General features: G+C 45.5%; 2 protein-coding genes across 3 annotated transcripts; one reads left to right on the top strand and one right to left on the bottom strand.

The window, feature by feature from the left end:
- Positions 1–6,632: 6,632 nt before the first annotated feature.
- Positions 6,633–18,849, bottom strand: POLR3GL (RNA polymerase III subunit GL). 2 transcript variants are annotated; one of them, XM_037826151.1, is made up of 8 exons: positions 18,624–18,849; positions 9,585–9,752; positions 9,154–9,283; positions 8,323–8,391; positions 7,936–7,992; positions 7,627–7,700; positions 7,382–7,492; positions 6,633–7,122 (listed from the first exon to the last, which is right to left on the bottom strand). In XM_037826151.1, the coding sequence occupies exons 1-8, from the start codon at positions 18,735–18,737 to the stop codon at positions 7,036–7,038; spliced, it is 810 nt and encodes a 269-aa protein (XP_037682079.1). In that variant the 5' UTR covers positions 18,738–18,849; the 3' UTR covers positions 6,633–7,035. The 2 variants fall into 2 exon arrangements, with proteins under 2 accessions (XP_037682079.1, XP_037682080.1); XM_037826152.1 differs by lacking the exon at positions 18,624–18,849 and adding an exon at positions 15,541–15,596.
- ANKRD34A (ankyrin repeat domain 34A) lies at positions 18,736–19,925 on the top strand. Its single transcript, XM_037807993.1, has 2 exons — positions 18,736–18,849; positions 19,008–19,925. The coding sequence occupies exons 1-2, from the start codon at positions 18,736–18,738 to the stop codon at positions 19,923–19,925; spliced, it is 1,032 nt and encodes a 343-aa protein (XP_037663921.1).
- Positions 19,926–21,085: the final 1,160 nt, after the last annotated feature.

The following is a 21,085-nucleotide window of genomic DNA, read 5'->3' on the forward strand; positions in this document are numbered from 1 at the left end:
AGAAGATCAACAAGATTGACAAGCCCCTAGCTAGACTGACAAAATCAAAAAGAGAGAAGACCCATATAAACAAAATAATGAATGAAAAAGGTGACATAACTGCAGATCCTGAAGAAATTAAAAAAATTATAAGAGGATATTATGAACAACTGTATGGCAACAAACTGGATAATGTAGAAGAAATGGACAATTTCCTGGAAACATATGAACAACCTAGACTGACCAGAGAAGAAATAGAAGACCTCAACCAACCCATCACAAGCAAAGAGATCCAATCAGTCATCAAAAATCTTCCCACAAATAAATGCCCAGGGCCAGATGGCTTCACAGGGGAATTCTACCAAACTTTCCAGAAAGAACTGACACCAATCTTACTCAAACTCTTTCAAAACATTGAAAAAAATGGAACACTACCTAACTCATTTTATGAAGCTAACATCAATCTAATACCAAAACCAGGCAAAGATGCTACAAAAAAGGAAAACTACCGGCCAATCTCCCTAATGAATATAGATGCAAAAATCCTCAACAAAATACTTGCAAATCGAATCCAAAGACACATTAAAAAAATCATACACCATGACCAAGTGGGGTTCATTCCAGGCATGCAAGGATGGTTCAACATCAGAAAAACAATCAATGTATTACAACACATTAAAAACTCGAAAGGGAAAAATCAATTGATCATCTCAATAGATGCTGAAAAAGCATTTGACAAAATCCAACATCCCTTTTTGATAAAAACACTTCAAAAGGTAGGAATTGAAGGAAACTTCCTCAACATGATAAAGAGCATATATGAAAAACCCACAGCCAGCATAGTACTCAATGGTGAGAGACTGAAAGCCTTCCCTCTAAGATCAGGAACAAGACAAGGATGCCCGCTGTCACCACTGTTATTCAACATTGTGCTGGAAGTGCTAGCCAGGGCAATCCGGCAAGACAAAGAAATAAAAGGCATCCAAATTGGAAAAGAAGAAGTAAAACTGTCATTGTTTGCAGATGATATGATCTTATATCTAGAAAACCCTGAGAAATCAACGATACACCTACTAGAGCTAATAAACAAATTTAGCAAAGTAGCGGGATACAAGATTAATGCACATAAGTCAGTAATGTTTCTATATGCTAGAAATGAACAAACTGAAGAGACACTCAAGAAAAAGATACCATTTTCAATAGCAACTAAAAAAATCAAGTACCTAGGAATCAACTTAACCAAAGATGTAAAAGACCTATACAAAGAAAACTACATAACTCTACTAAAAGAAATAGAAGGGGACCTTAAAAGATGGAAAAATATTCCATGTTCATGGATAGGAAGGCTAAATGTCATTAAGATGTCAATTCTACCCAAACTCATCTACAGATTCAATGCAATCCCAATCAAAATTCCAACAACCTACTTTGCAGACTTGGAAAAGCTAGTTATCAAATTTATTTGGAAAGGGAAGATGCCTCGAATTGCTAAAGACACTCTAAAAAAGAAAAACGAAGTGGGAGGACTTACACTCCCTGACTTTGAAGCTTATTATAAAGCCACAGTTGCCAAGACAGCATGGTACTGGCACAAAGATAGACATATAGATCAATGGAATCGAATTGAGAATTCAGAGATAGACCCTCAGATCTATGGCCGACTGATCTTTGATAAGGCCCCCAAAGTCACCGAACTGAGCCATAATGGTCTTTTCAACAAATGGGGCTGGGAGAGTTGGATATCCATATCCAAAAGAATGAAAGAGGACCCCTACCTCACCCCCTACACAAAAATTAACTCAAAATGGACCAAAGATCTCAATATAAAAGAAAGTACCATAAAACTCCTAGAAGATAATGTAGGAAAACATCTTCAAGACCTTGTATTAGGCGGCCACTTCCTAGACTTTACACCCAAAGCACAAGCAACAAAAGAGAAAATAGATAAATGGGAACTCCTCAAGCTTAGAAGTTTCTGCACCTCAAAGGAATTTCTCAAAAAGGTAAAGAGGCAGCCAACTCAATGGGAAAAAATTTTTGGAAACCATGTATCTGACAAAAGACTGATATCTTGCATATACAAAGAAATCCTACAACTCAATGACAATAGTACAGACAGCCCAATTATAAAATGGGCAAAAGATATGAAAAGACAGTTCTCTGAAGAGGAAATACAAATGGCCAAGAAACACATGAAAAAATGTTCAGCTTCACTAGCTATTAGAGAGATGCAAATTAAGACCACAATGAGATACCATCTAACACCGGTTAGAATGGCTGCCATTAAACAAACAGGAAACTACAAATGCTGGAGGGGATGTGGAGAAATTGGAACTCTTATTCATTGTTGGTGGGACTGTATAATGGTTCAGCCACTCTGGAAGTCAGTCTGGCAGTTCCTTAGAAAACTAGATATAGAGCTACCATTCGATCCAGCGATTGCACTCCTCGGTATATACCCGGAAGATCGGAAAGCAGTGACACGAACAGATATCTGCACGCCAATGTTCATAGCAGCATTATTCACAATTGCCAAGAGATGGAAACAACCCAAATGTCCTTCAACAGATGAGTGGATAAATAAAATGTGGTATATACACACGATGGAATACTACGCGGCAGTAAGAAGGAACGATCTGGTGAAACATATGACAACATGGATGAACCTTGAAGACATAATGCTGAGCGAAATAAGCCAGGCACAAAAAGAGAAATATTATATGCTACCACTAATGTGAACTTTGAAAAATGTAAAACAAATGGTTTATAATGTAGAATGTAGGGGAACTAGCAGTAGAGAGCAATTAAGGAAGGGGGAACAATAATCCAGGAAGAACAGATAAGCTATTTAACGTTCTGGGGATGCCCAGAAATGACTATGGTCTGTTAATTTCTGATGGTTGTAGTAGGAACAAGTTCACTGAAATGTTGCTATATTATGTAACTTTCTTGGGGTAAAGTAGGAACATGTTGGAAGTTAAGCAGTTATCTTAGGTTAGTTGTCTTTTTCTTACTCCCTTGCTATGGTCTCTTTGAAATGCTCTTTTATTGTATGTTTGTTTTCTTTTTAACTTTTTTTTTCATACAGGTGATTTGAAAAAAGAAGGGAAAGTTAAAAAAAAAAAAAAAAAAAAAAAAAAAAAAAAGACAAAAAAGGGAAAAAAAAAAAAAAAAAAAAAAGATGTAGTGCCCCCTTGAGGAGCCTGTGGAGAATGCAGGGGTATTCGCCTACCCCACCTCCATGGTTGCTAACATGACCACAGACATAGGGGACTGGTGGTTTGATGGGTTGAGCCCTCTGCCATAAGTTTTACCCTTGGGAAGACGGTTGCTGCAAAGGAGAGGCTAGGCCTCCCTGTATTTGTGCCTAAGAGTCTCCTCCTGAATGCCTCTTTGTTGCTCAGATGTGGCCCTCTCTCTCTGGCTAAGCCAACTTGAAAGGTGAAATCACTGCCCTCCCCCCTACGTGGGATCAGACACCCAGGGAAGTGAATCTCCCTGGCAACGTGGAATATGACTCCCAGGGAGGAATGTAGACCTGGCACCGTGGGACGGAGAACATCTTCTTGACCAAAAGGGGGATGTGAAAGGAAATGAAATAAGCTTCAGTGGCAGAGAGATTCCAAAAGGAGCCGAGAGGTCACTCTGGTGGGCACTCTTATGCACACTTTAGACAACCCTTTTTAGGTTCTAAAGAATTGGGGTAGCTGGTGGTGGATACCTGAAACTATCAAACTACAACCCAGAACCCATGAATCTCGAAGACAGTTGTATAAAAATGTAGCTTATGAGGGGTGACAATGGGATTGGGAAAGCCATAAGGACCAAACACCACTTTGTCTAGTTTATGGATGGATGTGTAGAAAAGTAGGGGAAGGAAACAAACAGACAAAGGTACCCAGTGTTCTTTTTTACTTCAATTGCTCTTTTTCACTCTAATTATTATTCTTGTTATTTTTGTGTGTGTGCTAATGAAGGTGTCAGGGATTGATTTAGGTGATGAATGTACAACTATGTAATGGTACTGTAAACAATCGAAAGTACAATTTGTTTTGTATGACTGCGTGGTATGTGAATATATCTCAATAAAATGATGATTAAAAAAAAAAAAAAAAACTAAAGGACAAATGGGGTGGGATGGGGGGATGATTTGGGAGTTTTTTTTCACTTTTATTTTTTATTCTTGTTCTGGTTCTTTCTGATGTAAGGAAAATGTTCAGAGATAAGATTGTGGTGATGAACGCATAACTATGTTATCATACTGTGGACAGTGGATTGTATATAATGGATGATCGTATGGTGTGTGAATGTATTTCAATAAAACTGAATTTAATTAAAAAAAAAAAAAAAAAAAAAAAAAAAAAATGAATTGAGGCATAAATAAAAATTGTCTTTTCCTCCCTAGCTGCCCAATCACAGTATCCACCTGAATTCTGACCTTCCTATTTTCTTTGGATTCCACTCCCAACTGCATGTTGCAACCCAGTCTCCCATACATTTCTCCTTCAATCTACTTGATTCCCTGTACCTCAGTTCATAGACCCCACTCTTCCCAAATTTCCTGGCCAAGGTGGGAGGGGACCAGGAGACTAGGAATGGAACACAGGTAGAGAAGGATAGGATTATTGGGAGAGAACCTACCCTGCCTGGGGTTGGTACAGTCCAGGCTGTGGACATGGGAGTGATCTTTTTCACATAAGCAGGCCCTTGCAGGCACGTAGCACAGCCGTTTGCATTCAGGGCCTCAACCTCTAACCTCTCAAGTGGTCTTTCAGAGGTTTACTGCACCTTGGATCTCAGCCTCAACCTGCCCAGTAAAATCTATGGAAAGTGGGGGAGAGGTCAACGGAAACAGTTGAGCTTATGCCTGGAGCTGCTCAGGAATGTAGGGAAGCTGCTGGGTCCTGTTGCTCTGGCTTTGTTCAGCAAGGTCACCTGCCAGGAGAGGCAGGGGGCCAAACCTTGCAGAGTCCAAAAATAGCCTGATCTTTCTAATACTTTGTCTTTGAAGCAGGACAACAGATTCTAAGTGGTCACTCCAACCTTTGTCCTCCTTTTCCCAGTTTCTTGGGAAATGGATATGTACATATGGAGGGAGAGGCCAATGGTTCTACCTCTCCTCTACTGTCTCTTAACCAAGATCTTTGTTTCCACTCTTTTAAATTCTCAGATCTGTAGTAGGTGGGACTTAGAGGGTGGCTGTGCCCCCATCATAGACACAGATATAGTTGACAGGGTTAGGACTGGTATGTGTGTATGTTGTGGGGAAGGAGGGCAAAGGGAGACTTTTCAGTGTCTTTACTTTTTGTTTCTTGCTGGTTTCTTTCTGGCTACAGTCACAGGCTGAAGCATGATACGGGAAACCCCAGTGACATGTCCCCTGGTCCCTCCCCCTACTCCACTCACACAACACCTTAGAGAGCTAGAAAAGGAAACACATCAGTCATCACTAATTGCTCAATAATTCTGGAATGTTCTGTTTCTATTCCTGTTTCCTTCTCTGTTCTCTTGGCTGCTTCTATCTTAACATCTACTACCACGCTCCAACCAGGCTTTCAGGATATTTTTCATCAATGGAGTCGCGGCCTCTCTTCATTTCTTACAAGGGAGTCAAAAATATCTAACCTTAGATTGCTAGTCTCTGTCACTTGATGCCGGAGGGAATTCAGTCTTCCTGCCGGAATGAGGTTGGGAAATTTCTTGAAAGGTTCTCTCTCTGCATTCCATCTTAGGGCTTTCAAGTGCTCAGTAGGGTCACTATGACAGCATCCCAGATATCTGTGCCTGCCTTCTCCTTCAGTCCCTATTCTGGACACGCAGCTTGCCCGTGACAGTCGCGTGTCAAGTGGCTGGAACCAATCAGCTCATTTGGGGCTTCCTCAAAAGCCAATCAGAGTTTAGGGAAGTGACTTCACCCAAGGGAGAGCTGTGTGGGAGAGAAAGCATCTCTCAGAGCTGTGAGTGTCCCTAAGTCACTCCCCTCCTCCCCACCCTCTTACTTCCTGTAGAGCAACACCACCCACCCCGCTCCCCACTCCCCACCCCCCAAGAAGAGAGTGAGAAAGGCTAACTAAATTCCACACAGGGCAAAACCAAAAGAGAAACTGCAAATTAGCCACACACTGGCTCTGCTCGTGTAAGGGGTTGCCTCTGCCCAGACATACCTGTCAAAGTGGGGTCTCCAGAACCTGGAAGAGGAGAGACTGTCAGCACCTCCTCCATACTCCTTCCCCACACCTGACTTCCCAGACTCTCTCCACAAAAATAGCTGTAATTATTCCTTGTAAACAAGGACAAGTTCAAGGTCAAGTGTGGGAAAGAGAGGGACTGTGTCCTTGTGAATGTGTGTAAACAGAGACAATCGGCCAGCCTGGGGGACCAGGGGCTCAGAAGCCAGCAGGATATGGGCTATTCTCCTTTTCTACTACTCACTCTTCACAGCCCTGCAGGTTAGTTCCTGCATATTCCGTAGCAAGGCCAGATTGGGAGTATGCGTCCCCACAAGGGGCGTGTGTAAGTAAAGGATGGGAAGAATGTAAGCCCCCAGTGTGTCTTACTGGACTCTGACAGGTAAGGGAAGAAGAATGGTTCAGCGAGGCAGCCCCTTCATTCCTCCAGCCCTCTCCCACCAGGCCCTCATCCTGGACAGAGAGTCGGATAAAAACATTTTATTAAAAAATATAAAACTGGCCTTATTCCTCTTAACTGCTCCTACTCAAAATTATCCTCATTAAAAGCGGTAAAAATGGGTAGGGGTGTGTATACAGCTCTCCCAGCTAACAACCCAGGTCTTTCTTCTTTCAACTCTCAATTAAGACACTGGTCCTTGGCCATTTCCCCAAGATATCGGAGGTGGAGGGAGTGGAATGGTAGAAAAGAGAGCTGTCTGTCACTGTTCTCCACTCCCACCTCCAGGGACCAAAAAGGTTATCTGAACTCTGAGTAAAGTCAGAGGAATAATTTGCTTGCCCACAAACCAAATAATGGGGATTATAACTCTCTATATCCCAAATCAAGGAAAATAGGAGGGTCCAGTATACTGTTCAGGGCCCTTTTTCAGTATATAGCTTCATCCATGTTGTCGTCACTGTCACCCCCAAAGTCCTCTCCATTGTCAAAATATGACATGATGTAATCAGTTTCCTAAAGTTGGGGGAAAAAAAGGTAAAAGTCAGGCATCCTTTTGGCATTCTCTTTCCTCCCTACATACCAGCCCCCTTCCTACCTCCCATCACACCAATTAAAGCCCTGGGACTCCCCTTCCCACAGCAGCTAGCCTTGGAGAAGAGCCTGGGGACATCTGACCTTCTGAAGAGAACATCCCTGGTGGAAAGAGAGTTGAGATCCCCAGAGCTTATAAGGGGAAGGAAAGGGGGTTCAGGGTGCAGGAAGTCCCCTTCACCTCTTCATGTTCTTCTTCATCATACTCCTCTTCTTCTTCCTCTTCTTTCTCCTCTTCTTCTTTCTCCTCGTCTTCCTCTGAAGTCACTTCTTCCTCCTTCTTCTCCAGGGTCTTACATGACGATAAATAATAACAGAAAATCAGACCCGGCTCCCAGAAGAGCAAAACTGAGGCAAATATTTTTAGGCCAAGTGGTAGGGAACGTATCTAGAGTCTAGGAGGCCTCTATGCACACTTCCTCTCACCTCTAGTTTCTGAATTGTTTCCTCCTTATCTTCTGGGGTCTTAGGGGGCCTCTTGGGGAGTAGGATGGTGGTCCCTGGGGAGGGAGAGGTCAAAAGGTGAACTTATCACTGGGCAAACTTCCTTGCCAGCCTTCTATACCACCCTCCTGCAGAGGCCACGTCACTCTGCTGCCCTCATGTGGTCACCAAGGCATCCAGCAACAACACGGGCTGGGTAGGAATGGGGGGCAGGCAATACCACCAGCAGCCTCCACCCTCCAGCTGATGAAGGAAACCTCTCTTCTCCCTCCTTTTTCCAGCTTCACTCACGCTCCTTCTGCAGTTTCCGCACCCGGATCTTTAGCTCCCGTGGTAGACGTCGCCAATCTGGGAATAGGGGGAATATAGGTGTCTGTAGGACCTTGCCTGGGGTCTCCTATAAATGATGGCTGGTTTTAAAGGGGAGGGGAGGATGGGGGTAAGGGTGGGAAAGGAAGGGGTTGGGTCAAAGTTGCTCTGAACAAAACTGTGGTTTGGATGCCTCCAGCGGAGTGGAGGCTATAGAATAGGTTTTTCAGGGAGAGTTTGGGAACACATCTAAGGCTTTGGTTGCAGACACTGTGTGCAGAGGGAGAGGAGGGTTGAGTGGGAGCGACTTGTGGCTTGAGGTGTCCTCAAGCATTTGTAAGAAGGCTAGTCAATGAAAAGGCCCATCACCAGGATTCCAGTCGATGGCATTGTCAATCGGTCCTGACATCTGATATTTGTCCGAGTACCGCTCGACATCTGGGGGGTCAGAGGCCAAAGGTCAAAGTTTCGTACCTTCAAAGCCCTAGACAAGGTTGTTCCTGAGCGCCCTGCCCTCTCAATTTTCAGGAATTATCTGTCCCGTCAACCCAAGCCCGGAGCCCAGGGGGTCAGCTACAATGAGAACTTTCTACACTCTTTTAATCTGCCCCTTTGCCAACCAAAATAACAATTTCTTTTTCTTCCTTAGCCCAAAGACATGGCTATATTGAGAGGTGGTGTGGCGCAGTGGAAAGTATACTAGAGAGCAAAAAAACAGGGTTTCAGTCTTCCCTTTACTCCTTTTTAACAGAGCAAACTTAGGAAGTCTTTCATCTCTCTCAGCCCCACCTTCCAGTGCTTCAGTGGGAAAGTAATGGTTGTTAAAATTCTGAAAATTCTAAAATTCTGAAATAGTCCCTTCTAGTTCTCCTCCACTTCCCTACAATCCACTAACCAAAGAGTTAATACTGTATGTAGCAGGAGTTCTCAAAGATTCAGCACCAGCCTCCATTCTGATTGGTCAGTGACCCTGGTATATGGGTTGTTAATATGTGAAATGGGCAATATAATTTGTAACTTCTCACTCTTCCAAGACTGTTGTTAGACTTAAACCATGAATAATGTAATGCATTTCAAATGCAGGTGTAATTATCATGATTTTCCTGTGCTGCTTCTGGCCTCTCTGGTCCTCAGTAGCGCTAAGTACAGGACACTGCCCATAGAAAGCTTTTAGAACATGGTACCAGCATTCCAACCGACCTCTCTTGGGGACAGCTGGCCGGATGAAGTAGGGGAGCTGCCTCATGGCCCCTCGTAGCTCCTGCTTCAGTGCCAGGACATATTCTCCTTCCTCTCCTGAGGGTAGAGGGACTGGGCGGAATTCCAAGGGCTAAGGAGGCATGGGGTAGTGGTCAGTTCAGGGAAAAATGCCAAATGCCAGTCCGGGAGGGTCTCTCACCACTGAACACAAGGTCAAAAGAGAACTAGAGGATGGACAGAACATTCTCGAAGCTAGGGAGCTGGAAATGTGAGAAGTAATGGTGGACACCTTCTCATCCCATGTGAATTGGGAGTACGGAAACAGGGAGGGGTTAGATGAGGATGGTATTATGATGGCCCAGGAGGAAGCCAGGATCACATAGTCAGCCAGGGGCACATGGGAATCTTGGGAAGAGAGAAAAAACACTCACAGGGAAGAGTGGAGAAGGTTGCAGGGTGGGTGGGGGCAAAGCATCTCCCTTCCCAATGCCCACGGCCTCCATGTTGAAGGTCAACTGGCCTCGGCCACGACCCCGGCCCCCACCCCGGCTGGCCATGGTGGAGGGGGCCTGGGTATTCAGAGGTGCAATGAGAGAAACCTGATAAAGATAAAAACAAAGACAAAAAGAAGTACAATTGAATGCATAGGAAGCCAAGGAGGTACAAAACACTTAGTCTTCTCTCCTTGGGACATGAAAAACCAGGATCATTCGACAGATTTTGACTGAGAAGGCACAGTGCCAGGCAGGGCATTAGTTGCTAGCAATATAAACATGGATGAGACATGGTACCAAAGGATAGGTAACTGCAAGACAATATAACTGCGGCACATGGAAGACAGTGATTAGCCCCTTGGATAAAAATTTCCCTACATCTCTAAGATAATATGATGTTTATCACCATCTGCATTTCCACATACGACCTTTGATTTGTTTCTCTCCTTGGCCTTCCAAACCCAATCAGGGTCCAATTCAATCCAATGCAACACATTTCAGCAAAACATTTATTAAGCATCTGCCATGAAAAATGTAGATGCTAGGCACTGTGGGGCCACAGGGATGAGTCTCACTGTCAACCAGTGGGGGAAAGTGACATTATTACAGCCAAAGTGATCTTTTCAAACACCACTTAGAAGCACAGAATCTTAGAATTGGAAGGACCTTAGAATGTTAGAGGTCATCTAGTCCCAACCTCCTCCTAATGCAAGACTCCACTCCACAGTTGTTAGTCCTTCAGCTTCTGTTGGCATTTTCCTAAAGACAGGGTACCCATTCTCCCCTAAGACAGCCCATTCCACTGGGGTCAACCCTGAAGACTGGAAAGCCTCCTTGTACTGAACTGAATTCTGCCTCTTGTCACCAATCCTGATGGGCCAATCAGAGGTAGTTAGAATGGCACTAAAGTCACCAAAGGGAAATGAAATTTGAAAGAAACACCCCAGTATCAATGAGCACACTAGTGTCCAAATCTTGGTTTTTAATATCATTCTCTAATAAAAGGAACCAAGGCTCCTTGGAGAAATGGCTGACTTTAGGACTGAGATAAGAATTATACAAAATGAGCTGGCCTAACTTCTAGTGCCAGAAAGTAAGGAAGTGCTAAAAAAAATAAAATAAAAATCCACCTAACATTGATAGGGGTCTGTGGTATGTCAAAGGAGCACACGAGCCAGCTGAAAGAGCTCTCAAGTCTGAGAAGCTCAGCCAAGAGGTACCTAAGGAAACATTACAAGTAAATGTAATACGGGATCCTGGATGGGATCGTGGAACAGGAAAAGGGCATTAGATAAAAACTAAGGAAAACTGAACCAAGTACATAGGGTACTTAATAATGTATCAATATTGGTTCCTTAACTATAACAAATGTAACATTCTAATATAAAATGTTAATAATAGGGGAAACTTTGTGCTACGTGTATATGGGAACTCTGTACTATCTGCTCAATTTTTCTGTACATCTAAAACTGTTCTAAGAGATAGTCTATTAATTTTTTTAAAATGAAACTTTAATAGCAACTTGATGTGGGCAGCCAATTCAGCACCCAGCAGTCAGCCTAGTGGCACGGTCCCTGGGCCTTCAGTACATGTCGCGGTGACCGTTCCGCAAGGCGGAGCGTCGAGTGGTGCTTATGACTCCTGCCTAAAAGGAATTTGTTTCTTATGCTGTTTCTTATATTCTTACTGCCTCTTTTTCTCATTTGGTGTCTTTTGGGCTCTGTGGTGGTGGAATGCTCCCACACCTAGCTACATTAATGAGCCAGCGGCTTACCCTGCATTAGCGTCAGCGTAGTGAAAATGCCTGCTCCTTTCTTAGAAGACAGTAGGTCACCCTTTCTGCTCAAAACCCCCCTTCCCAAGCTTTGAAAGAGTTAGCTAGAAGAAATAAAAAGGTAATTATTAACAGACTCTAAAACATGAACACAAAAAATAGTTACAGGTTGCTTGGTACTAAATAATAGGAACTGTCATGCCTGTGCCCGAACACTGTGTCTTGCTACGCTTCAAGGAATCTGTCCCTGCAAACCCATTGATCACTGTGTAAGAATAAACAATGTCTGAAATTTAGCCAAACTATTCTAGTATTGTATGCCTAAATGCTAGTGCGTATGTTACAGGAAATTATAAAAATAAAGCTCTGATGCTCTGCTTGGTCGGAGATTCCATCTTCGTACCCGGACACGACAAGGTGTCTGTCTCGTTTTTTCGCCGACTCCAGCACCCCTATCAGGACCCTGACCGTTGCTGGGGGTTAGGCCAGCCCTCGGCAACTTGAAGTTCACAAAACATTAGTTTGTGAAAAAAAGATTAAAAATCAATATAAGGCAATCTATTTTGTCAAACAACACACACACAAACACACACATATATGCTTAAATATGAATAAAAGTGTTTTCTTGAAGGATATACACCAAAAATTAACATTGGTTAATTTGAGACAGAATTTTTATTTTACTTTTGTTGTTTGCTTATGTGTATTTTAAGGTGGTTCTTTTTCCAACACTGAATGGATACTGCTCTTGTAGTAAGAAAAAAACAGTAATTTTAATTTTAAAAATACAGGAATGGAATAGTGGATGAGATAGTAATAATCTGTAGCAGGAAGGAGAGGGTAGAAAAATGTCTCTCTGAGGAATTTGAAAAGCTTGAAATTCAGCCGCAATGAAAAATGTGAGGAAAAAATGACTATTAGTTAACAGATTAAATTGTGATCTGTTTGAAAAGGACATATTAGAAAAGGAAGGCTGTCTCACTGAGACTAGCGAAAGAGTAAGAATTTGTCACCATGCCTTCAGCCCCTTTCAAGATAAAGAACACTCTAGCCAGCTGGCTTACGTGTTTTTCTACTTGACACAGTTCTAGCTGTGGAAATTGGGAGTTTTGTTTTTTTTCCTATTTTTAAAATTATTTATTTATTTAAACAGCTTTATTCACACACCATACAATTCATTCCTAGTGTACAATCAATGGCTCTTGGTATAATCACATTGTTATTCATTCATCACCACAATCAATTTGAGAACATTCTCATTGCTATTATGTCTCTTTTTATACTTACAAATTCTTCCTTGTGATCACACATGTCTTCTTAATGTCCTTTATCTCTTTATGCATGGGGGAGTTGTTTTGATTGTATAGCAGTGAGGAGTCAAGAAAAGGCCATGAGTTTTGAGAGGATACAAATCTAATTTCATCTCCACTTACTAACCAAGTGACCCCCAAGGAGGCAGAGCCAAAAAAAAAGACAAAAATTTATTTTATCAGTCAGTGGTTGAGAACTATAAATGACTTCTACTCCAAACAGGTAAGGAACCTACAATGAGTCTCTGCTATTTAAGATTGTGACTGGGTCTAAATTATTGAGGATATTTAAGGTCTCCCATAATCTGGTCCCAATTTCCTGCTCCTTCACACCAGCTGCCCCCGGTGTGCAACCCTGCACTAGCTCTTTCCCCCCCAAATAACACCACCATCTTATACACGTTATACTCATTCCCAATTACGCATACCTGTGTATCGTGATGTAATTTGAAAAGTTATCTCAAATTTAAGGAAGGTAGTACAGTCTAGTGGTTAAGAACATGGATTTGAATCCCAGTTCCATCATTCCCTTTCTATGTGACCTTTGGCAAGTTTTTAAATATCTCTAAACCGATTGCCTCACCTGTAAAATGGGAATAATAATAATAATACCACCTTAATTCATTCGACAAATGTGTATTAAATGTGTTAAATGTGTACCAGGCACTGTTCTAGGTGCTAGAGATACCAATGAGCAAAACAGGTTAAAAAACAAAAAAAAACAAAAACAAAAAAAAACTACTGCACCCATGTAGTTTAAAAGGAGTTTAGAGTCTAGTGGAGTCATCAGTACACAAATGAGATTTCAAGCCATGAGACTAGATGAGCTCCCCAAAGGAGTGAATGTGGACAAGAAAAGAAGAGATCTAAGAACTGAGCCTTGGGGCACTCTGATGTTTAGAGTTTGCATATTTGTAATAAATAAGGCACAAGAGTTAACACTGATAATATTAGGAACTCTTGGAGATCCAAATGAAAAAAAAACACCACAATAGAAAAAAAAAATGGGCAAGACATGAACAGGCAGTTAACAAGGGAATGGCCAATAAAACCATTCTTGACCTATTAAATTGACAAAGATTTAAATAATAATCATGCTATCATGAGTTTTTTGAGATGAGCACTCTCATACCTCACTAGAAAGACTACAATCAGATATAATCTTGCAGGGGAGTAATTTGACAACTTGACTCAATAACCTTTTAAATGTTTATATTTTTAATCCAGTGATGCTACCTTAAAAATCTAAAGAAACCATCAGATATATAGTCAGAGTTATAGGTACAAGGATGTTCATCAAAGAGTTATTGATGGTAACAAAAATTCTGAAACCTAAATGGTCCAATGATGAAAGAATGATTAAAAAAATCAAATATCCATTGTAGACTATTATGTAGCCATAAAATCATGACTTCAAAAAAGGGGAGAAAATGGTGTAAAATTGTATTACAGAATGACCCCACATCTAATGTATTATTCATCTACACATACAGAGAAAAGAAACTGAAACGAAATACATTAAAATATTAGTCACAGTTATCACTACACACAGTCATGGAATTACAGGTATTTTTCTTTACGCCTTTATGCATTTCCAAATTTTCTACATAAATGTATATTACATCTATAATCAGAAAACAAAAAGCATTGTTTTTAAGAATGCCATCATTAGGACATATCTCCTTCTTTTCCAGTGGAAATGTGTAATGCATTTCATTGAGTGATATTTTTCTTGTTCAGAATATTTGTTGGATATTGACTGAAGAACAAATACCCAAAAATGTTATCACCTACAAAATTAGGGAATTTTCTTACTAAGGATGTTTAAATAGAGGCTAGATAATTTACAAAATATGATGTATTGGAGAAAGGATTCATGCTTAGAATAGAGGATTCACTATGATGGCCACTGTCTACCAGCATATCTGACATATACTGGGTGCTCAATAAATATTTGGTTGGGTGAAAGAATGAATATACATGATTTCTTAGGGTCCTTCTAAACTTGAGATCTTGTGATTCATAAGGCATGCTCTCACTATTCCAGACCTCTTTGGTCTCTCCCATCTCTTGATTATGGGAGCAATTATATCATGAACCACTAATTTAAGGGCACTTGATTATATTCTATATGGTCTTTTATTGTTCCCTAATTACATTATTACTTTAAAACCTCCTCCCTAACAAGAGTGCTAGTTCCAGGAATTCAATTCCATTCAGTAACCCTTATTGGGCACTAGGTATTACAGACTAGTACACGCCCTCCAAAACTTTATAGTCCAGGGATAGAAATACTAAGAGAGAGAGTGCGCGCACTGTCTCCTAACAGAGATATGCATGTTGTGCTATCAGAAGTCACACGGGGAGGGGAACAATTAATTCTGCAAGAAGGGGAGTCTAAAAAAGCTATAGGCAGGGGGTAGTACTTCAGCTGAGCCTGGCTAGATAAACAGGAGTTTGTGAGACTCTGAGAAAGGGATATAACATTAATAGTTCGGGAGAAGGTTAACGCCATGGCAGAATAGCCAGAGGTGCAAGAGTGAACCTTTAGCACTTTCTCGTTTAATATCTCTTCCCTTGCGGGAAAGAAAGTACGGTCCACTGGCATATAATCAATATGGCAGTGGGAGCCTAGGGGACGAAGGGAAGGGAGCCGAAGGGGACGGATCCAACAGGCTGCCGGAAAGGTTCCCTGTTTCGCAGCCCAGCCGGGGTCGGAGAAGTGTGGGACGCGGTCAGAGCCTTACCTGCCGCCCCCCCCCCCCCCCCCACACACACACACACACACGGAGCCCACGCCGAGGCCAACCTGAAATTCGCTTGTCGTCCTCGGGCCCACGCAGGTCTAGGCCCGCCTCCCAGTTCTCCCCATTGGTGGGTTCTCCCGGCCAATCTCAGAGAAGTCGAAGAGGGATGCCCGCCCACTTGAAGCCTGGGAGGGGAAGCAGCGAGGGAGCAACTACCCGGAACCCAGCTAGCCCGAACCGAAACGCAGGAAGAGAGAGATGGGGTCGCAGAATCAACCAGGGGTCAGTTGTTTCCGATCTCACCCCAGATGAAGGAGCCCTGGCTAACGAGAATTCACAGAGGGACTCCTAGACGAGGTCGCACAGAGAGGTCAAACGATGAGAGCCCCTACAGAGAAATGAACTTCTATGAAGCCTGCTCCTTCGGGATCAGTCTTTTTGTGACTATCCTCACAGCTTGGCCTCTCCTGCATTACTCCAACCTTCCCTTCAAATCCTACACTGCCCCCTCTAGCACCACCAATGGCTACTTCTTTCCTAAAAATATTCTTCTGTGGTTTGCTGCCTGTGTGTTAGAACAAGGATTGGGGAGGAAGGACAGGACCCCGGTATTTTCCGCATTTTGCCCTGCTTTCCTGCTCCTCTCAGTCCTAGATGAAGGTGGGCAGCATAGGACGGGGAGCCCTACTTTCACAGAGCACAGAACCAGAGGGAAGTAGTTCACAAGGAAGATAAAATCTAGGAAGATAAAATCTGTTTAGTCAAGAAGAATTTCCCAGATGTCAGAGGAAACAGCCCTGGGAGTGAAGTCTCTGGACTAGCAAGATGTAGGTTCAGTGCTAAGTGCCAGTCTTTGGAAAGGAATAGAAACATAGCTATAAGGCTTTGGAGAACTTGTGTCACCTTACTAAGTCTTAGTTTCCTCATCTGTAACAAGAAACTAATAATTCCTACCTTAAAGAATAGTTGTGAGAATTGGAGATAATATATGTAAAGCACTTGGCACATAGTTTGTGTTCAGTAAATGATAACTAGTAAATGGGTAGTTTTTCTGCAAATATTTCTCTCTCTCCCCCTTCCCCAGGCACATTATTTTAGTATCTTGTGTCCAGTGGCCTCCAGCCTCTGAAATATCTCCGTATCTCAGATGAGCTTTCCAAATCCTTAGGATTTTTTCCCTCATCCCTGAATTCTCCTGGTGCCTCAAGCTGGACACAAACTCATTCCTAAAATGTGCAGATGGAAGCTATGGTAACCATGGAGATAGGGCAGGTGGCAAGGAGAGGCAGAGACAGACAGTGAGAGATACTGATAAAGACATAGGAAGAGAGAAGACAGAGAAGGAGTGATTCAGACTGAGACCTTCTAGCAAGACGGGAAAAATGAGTCTAAGCTAACAAGGTTAGCTCTTCTCTCAGCCCCTTTTCTATATCCACCCCTCATCTCCCACCACCACCATCCCCCCCCCCACCAGGATACGAAATCAGACATCTGGGAATGACCCTTGTTCTATCTAAAAATTACTCCAGATATTCGCCCTTCCCATACTAAGAGTTGTTCTCAAGGGAACTGGGGCCCAAGATTATCTGTGATGTGTGTTCCGTTGGGGGTGGGGGGCGGGTGTTGGAAATGTACTACTGTGTCTTGCACCTGGCTGGACCGTGCTCTCCCTGACATTTAAGTTAGAAGAAGGCAGCCAGATGTTTTGCTCCTCTCTGCACAGTATGGACGCCGGCTATGGACCCCAGTCGGCTCTTTCCAAACCTCTGCGCTGTATGCTATGTGCAGTGTACGGCAGGTCAGGTCTGGCGCACAGGCGCGCATAAACACACCAACGCGGAGAATGGAGATCTGCTGAAGCTCAGCGAGGAATCGGGATGGTGGGTCCGGGTCTGGGTTCGCAGAGGAGTCCTTTAAGGAACACCTAGGTTTGTTGGGGCTGAGAGGAGGGCGACTGGAAAAGGGAAGTCAGGATTAGAGCCTCTAGGTTTTGAGGGTTTATGGGTGCACCGGTAAGGGAACGGCTTGGTGCCGGACGCCCCCACCCGCAGAGACGATGCTATAAATAGCAAGGCAGAGCTCCGCCCCCCTCCCCCCAGCTTCTCTTCTCCCGAGCCGGCGCTGTGCCCGGGGCGCACAGGGAGGAGGGACCAGGAGCCGGCGCCGGGGCAGATACTGACACCAAGGGAATCCGGGTACCCCCCTCCACGCCATGTGGGCCCCCGAGAACCCGGCTCCCCCACCCCTGCTGCCCTGTGGCCCCGGCCTCAGTCCTAGCCTGGCGGAGATTCTGCGGACATTCAGGTATCTATTTGGGCGCACAGCCTGGGAGGGAAATGAGCAAGGAGTGATGGGGAACATACCAGCAGGGGCAAAAGAAACCCCCTATTCTCCCCCACCCGTTTTAGGTCCCAAACGCAAGCTGTTTCCTTCCCCCCACTCAATATCTGGGGCTGTGGCCACCTAAAAGAGGTTAGGAATGTGTGAATGTATGGGTGCATGTGTGTGGGTGGGTGGCGTTCAGCATCCTAGAAAGGGGGATTCCAAGTGCGGATAAGAAAAGGGGGATGCTGGAAAGGTCTGATAAGCCTTGGGGTGAGGGTGGGGGTGCGGATATCCCCGCGCGTGCACGTACGCAATTACACGCGTGCTCGTCCTTCAGTGCGGGTGCACCCTTCCCACCTCCTCAGGCATGCGCTAGCGGGGAAGGGGCGGCTCAGAGGCATGAGTTAGAGGAAGGACAGTATGGCTGTGGAGATCTCCCCCGCCCCACGCCCGGGTCCTTGCATCTGTACCTCAGTTTCCCTGCCTGAATCCATCAATAAGGTCTCTCTTTCTCGCAGGGATCGGCTTCACCGCTGAACCCTCGGGCCTCTGCCAGCCATCACCCTCTTGTCCCTACCCATCCTCGGCAGATCCCAGTCCCGGCTCCATCGGTACCCTCGCCTCAGCCGCAGCTATGCTGCATACCGAGGGCCACGCTCTTCTTCGGGCCGTGGGTCAGGGTAAGCTACGCTTAGCCCGTTTGCTTCTGGAGGGGGGCGCCTATGTGAATGAGGGTGATGCCCAGGGAGAGACTGCGCTAATGGCTGCCTGTCGGGCCCGCTACGACGACCCCCAGAACAAGGCGCGTATGGTACGCTACCTCTTGGAGCAAGGCGCGGACCCCAACATTGCAGACCGCCTGGGGCGCACCGCGCTCATGCACGCTTGCGCCGGGGGTGGGGGCGCCGCCGTTGCCTCGCTGCTCCTGGCCCATGGCGCAGACCCCTCCGTCCGAGATCACGCTGGCGCCTCGGCACTTGTCCACGCCCTGGACCGCGGGGACCGCGAGACCCTTGCCACGCTGCTGGACGCCTGTAAGGCCAAGGGTACGGAGGTCATCATTATCACCACCGACACCTCGCCCTCGGGTACCAAGAAGACCCGGCAATATCTGAATTCCCCACCGTCTCCAGGGGTGGAGGACCCCGCCCCCGCTCCCCCAAGCCCAGGGGTCTGCACATCGCCTTCGGAAATCCAACTGCAGACTGCAGCAGGAGGGCGGGGGGTGTTATCCCCTCGTACCCAGGAGGAGGAGGAGAAGCGGGACGTATTTGAATTCCCTCTTCCCAAGCCCCCCGATGACCCCTCCCCTTCTGAGCCACTCCCCAAACCACCCCGTCACCCCCCAAAACCACTCAAAAGGCTCAACTCCGAGCCTTGGGGCCTAGTGGCCCCTCCTCAACCGGTCCCTCCAGCCGAGGGGCGGCCGGGGACCGAGCGCCTGACAGCAGAATTCAACGGCCTGACCCTGACTGGTCGACCCCGTCTTTCCCGACGTCACAGCACAGAAGGCCCAGAGGACCCGCCTCCGTGGGCGGAGAAAGTGACGGGCGTAGGGCCCCTCTCTCGTCGAAACACTGCTCCCGAGGCTCAGGAATCTGGCCCCCCTTCAGGGCTGAGGCAAAAACTGAGCCGCATGGAGCCGGTGGAGCTCGACAGCCCCGGACATCTTTGCCCTGACTCGCCAGAGTCCAGCCGCCTGTCCCTGGAGCGTCGCAGATACAGCGCCTCCCCGCTGACCCTCCCTCCAGCCGGCTCCGCTCCCTCCCCGCGCCAGTCCCAGGAGAGTCTGCCTGGAGCTGTATCTCCCCTGAGTGGACGGAGGCGAAATCCTGGGCTGCTGGAGCGGAGGGGCTCGGGGACGTTGCTTTTGGACCACATTGCGCAAACTCGGCCTGGCTTCCTACCCCCGCTCAACGTTAGCCCCCACCCTCCCATTCCCGACATTCGTCCCCAAGCCGGCGGTCGGGCGCCTTCGCTGCCCGCTCCACCCCAAGCAGGGGTGCCAGGCTCTCCCAGGACCAAACGCAAATTGGTGAGGCGCCACTCTATGCAAACTGAGCAGATCCGCCTGCTAGGGGGCTTCCAGAGTCTAGGTGGGCCAGGGGAGCCAGGGCGCTGAGAGAAGTGAGAGGAGCCAGGAGGGTGGGGATCAGCGCCTTGATGAGGCAGATGGGGGAACCAGCTTACAAACATATCATAGACATAGGGGTCACTTGCATGTGCTCATGGGCACGGTGCACGCACACATGGGTAAACATGTGTCCAAAAGCACAGTACTCTTATTTGTAGGGAAGAGTAAGTACTCTATTTACTGGTCATATAGATCCATGCATTCATGCCCTGGTCACTTCACACACATATGGGATTACTTGTGTGCCCAGAGGCATGGCACACCAATAAACACACAGGGCCACTTGTGCTAGGGCTCCAAAGGGGCCCCAAACTCACTTGCATTTGTCAGAAACAGTAGGGAACCCCCGCTAATGGGTAGTCCCTGATCTCTTTGCCCTCCTACTGAAAATTTCCCCTAAATGGCAATCCCTTGCTTTCCACATGTGCCCTGTAACACAGACTCCATCATGATTTTGCACATGCTATCTTCTTCTTGATTGTCCCACCCTGTTCTGCAGGCCTTGCTTTTCCAGGCTGGGCTCTGTGTTCATACACTGCTTCCAGCCCATCGACTTTTCAGGATATCTTCTTCACTCTTCTTGGGGGTTTCCTGCATTAACTCCCAGCTTCAGTTCTGCTGCAGCTCTTCCTGCTCTCAGCTTCCTTTCTCAACTTCACGCTTTTTATTCCCACCCTGTTCCCCCAACTAATACATTACAGCAGGTTGTCTCATTTTCCCAAAGGGCAGGTCATGGGCCCTAAGCTGCTCTTCTATTTTGTCTGAGCTTATGAACACCCCTACAGGTAGAAGTGGGGAGTAATCCTAAATCAATCCTCTCTCCACTTGACATATCAAATAAAAGTGTTCAGAAGTCTCTGTTTTGTCACTCTTCTGCCTGGGGTTGGGAGTATGGGGAAAGAGAAATGGTGGGGAGGGAGGGTGATGCTGAGAAAAGCTGTAATGATCCAGGAGATACTTAGAGATTCCAGGCACCTTCTTTCCAGGAGACCAATCAAACAACTGTGGTTGTAGAAGAAAAGGTAAGTGTTCTGAAGGTTTTAAGGCATTTGACTTTCCCCCCAGTCTCCCCTATGTCCATCCTCAAACTCTTAGATTCCTACATATCTGCCCTCAATAGATTTTTCCCAATAGATTAAATGTTCCTC

This window comes from Choloepus didactylus, chromosome 2 (genome assembly GCF_015220235.1).
Source record: "Choloepus didactylus isolate mChoDid1 chromosome 2, mChoDid1.pri, whole genome shotgun sequence".
In the NCBI taxonomy this organism is placed as follows: Eukaryota; Metazoa; Chordata; class Mammalia; order Pilosa; family Megalonychidae; genus Choloepus; species Choloepus didactylus.

What these genes read in the sequence shown, in the direction of transcription:
- ANKRD34A (XM_037807993.1), top strand. Translation starts at nt 18,736, where the DNA reads ATGGCGCAGACCCCTCCGTCCGAGATCACGCTGGCGCCTCGGCACTTG. An exon ending in GGACGCCTGTAAGGCCAAGG is followed by an intron (nt 18,850 to 19,007) that starts GTACGGAGGTCA and finishes ATCCAACTGCAG; the next exon opens with ACTGCAGCAGGAGGGCGGGG.
- POLR3GL (XM_037826151.1), bottom strand. Translation starts at nt 18,737, where the DNA reads ATGGGCCAGGAGCAGCGAGGCAACGGCGGCGCCCCCACCCCCGGCGCA. An exon ending in TCCGCGCCTTGCTCCAAGAG is followed by an intron (nt 9,753 to 18,623) that starts GTAGCGTACCAT and finishes TATCTTTATCAG; the next exon opens with GTTTCTCTCATTGCACCTCT. An exon ending in GCGGAAACTGCAGAAGGAGC is followed by an intron (nt 7,701 to 7,935) that starts GTGAGTGAAGCT and finishes CTCCCTCCCCAG; the next exon opens with GGACCACCATCCTACTCCCC.